The sequence below is a fragment of the Chaetura pelagica genome, unplaced genomic scaffold, assembly GCF_000747805.2.
Source record: "Chaetura pelagica isolate M959 unplaced genomic scaffold, ChaPel_1.0 scaffold1, whole genome shotgun sequence".
Taxonomy (NCBI): Eukaryota; Metazoa; Chordata; class Aves; order Apodiformes; family Apodidae; genus Chaetura; species Chaetura pelagica.
This window is the reverse complement of record NW_009951948.1, coordinates 1601239-1602814: the sequence shown is the minus strand read 5'-3', so window position 1 is coordinate 1602814 and position 1576 is coordinate 1601239. Positions and strand designations below refer to the sequence as shown.

The following is a 1576-nucleotide window of genomic DNA, read 5'->3' as shown; positions in this document are numbered from 1 at the left end:
CGGGTCTATCCGGCAGCAGCGTGTGCCGCCGGGAAACGGTGTCAGGAATTTCAGATGCCTCCGTAGCGCTTTCGAGACAGCATCGCCTTGTGCGATGTGTAAATACGTGAAGTTAAGCCGGGCTAATTGTGGAGAGAAAGCGAGCCCAGCTCCATTCCCAGGAGCTTTGGCTTTATACATTTACCCTGAGCTTCTCCCCAGCTCCAATTCTCGCTTTTCGCTAATTAACCGCCGCTCACTCCAGGCTTTGCATCCCGAAGCTGTTGGGTATTTACCGCTTGTTCACGAGCGTGGGCTGAACGTGCACCCCCGTTGCACTGGGTGTTTCCCGTGTTAAAACTCCCTGCTCTCCGTAAAAGGAATAGCACGGAGAGCACGAAGCAGCCGGAGGGACCCGTGGGGAGCAGGCAGGGGAGCCCAGCAGCCACCACCGGGCTCAGAACGGGGAGTTTAAAGGAATAGTAGGTAGATTGGCAGGCAGGACTGCAAGTAAACGGAAGAAAAACGAGAGAAAACCAGACAACAAATCATCCCTGGGTAAAAAAAAAACTCAGACAGCTGTAGTTTTGACAAGTGTGCTTCGGAAGGGAACTCTCCAGCTTTTCTGTTTACATATATGCAAATTTTTCTGTAATTCGGCGCTGAGGCTTCCCTAGTAACACAGGGAGCCTGCGTTCCGTTGTTCTGCAGGCTCAGTTCTTACCCGTTTTGGCTTCCCCAGCTCTGCCCTGCTGCAGCAGAGGACAGGGTCTCTGAGGCCTGTGGTGGTGCCACCCGTGCAGGTGCTGCTCAGGTTCCTGCCAGAGAACTGCTCAGCAAACCCGTGCTGCCTTCAGCTACCTCGGGTGTATTTTAAGAAACAAATGAAGCTCTTGTGCGGGGTGATGATTCACAGCATAGCAGACCCATTAATACATTTAAACACAAAATGCATATGCCATAAAGGGATATCCCAGGGCCTGCATTTTCCTTTTTTTTTTTTCCTTATCCCCTCCCCCAGAAATACAATTCCATGAATGTCTGTGGATTGTTCCGGACCAACCCCCCGCAGCCCTGCAAACGGGCTGTTTGACTTCATTCCTCTCACGGGCAAAACACGCTGGAGGATCCATCAGGCCTTTGTTTTACTTTTCCCTTCCTGGAAGTTTCATGACGGGGATGCTGCTGCCGGGTGAATTTAGGTGAACCCAGCATGTGTGGGGCTGCTTCCTACGACTGAGGTGATGAGGGGGGGGGTTGGAGAGGAGGGGTGGTGCCAGTGATTTCGGGAACAGAGGAAGGGTGTAGACACATCATCAAATTAGTAATGGACCGAACGGGGAGTTTAAAGGAATAGTAGGTAGATTGGCAGGCAGGACTGCAAGTAAACGGAAGAAAAACGAGAGAAAACCAGACAACAAATCATCCCTGGGTAAAAAAAAAACTCAGACAGCTGTAGTTTTGACAAGTGTGCTTCGGAAGGGAACTCTCCAGCTTTTCTGTTTACATATATGCAAATTTTTCTGTAATTCGGCGCTGAGGCTTCCCTAGTAACACAGGGAGCCTGCGTTCCGTTGTTCTGCAGGCTCAGTTCTTA

General features: G+C 50.8%; 1 protein-coding gene across 1 annotated transcript in view; it reads right to left on the bottom strand.

The window, feature by feature from the left end:
- The window catches only part of TRIB1 (tribbles pseudokinase 1), a 5886-nt gene extending 5706 nt beyond the window's left edge, over nucleotides 1–180 (bottom strand). The window contains exon 1 of the mRNA XM_009997716.1: nucleotides 70–180. Coding sequence (XP_009996018.1) covers nucleotides 70–180 — 111 coding nt within the window. The remainder of the gene's footprint in view (nucleotides 1–69) is intronic.
- Between the last annotated feature and the right edge of the window lie 1396 nt (nucleotides 181–1576).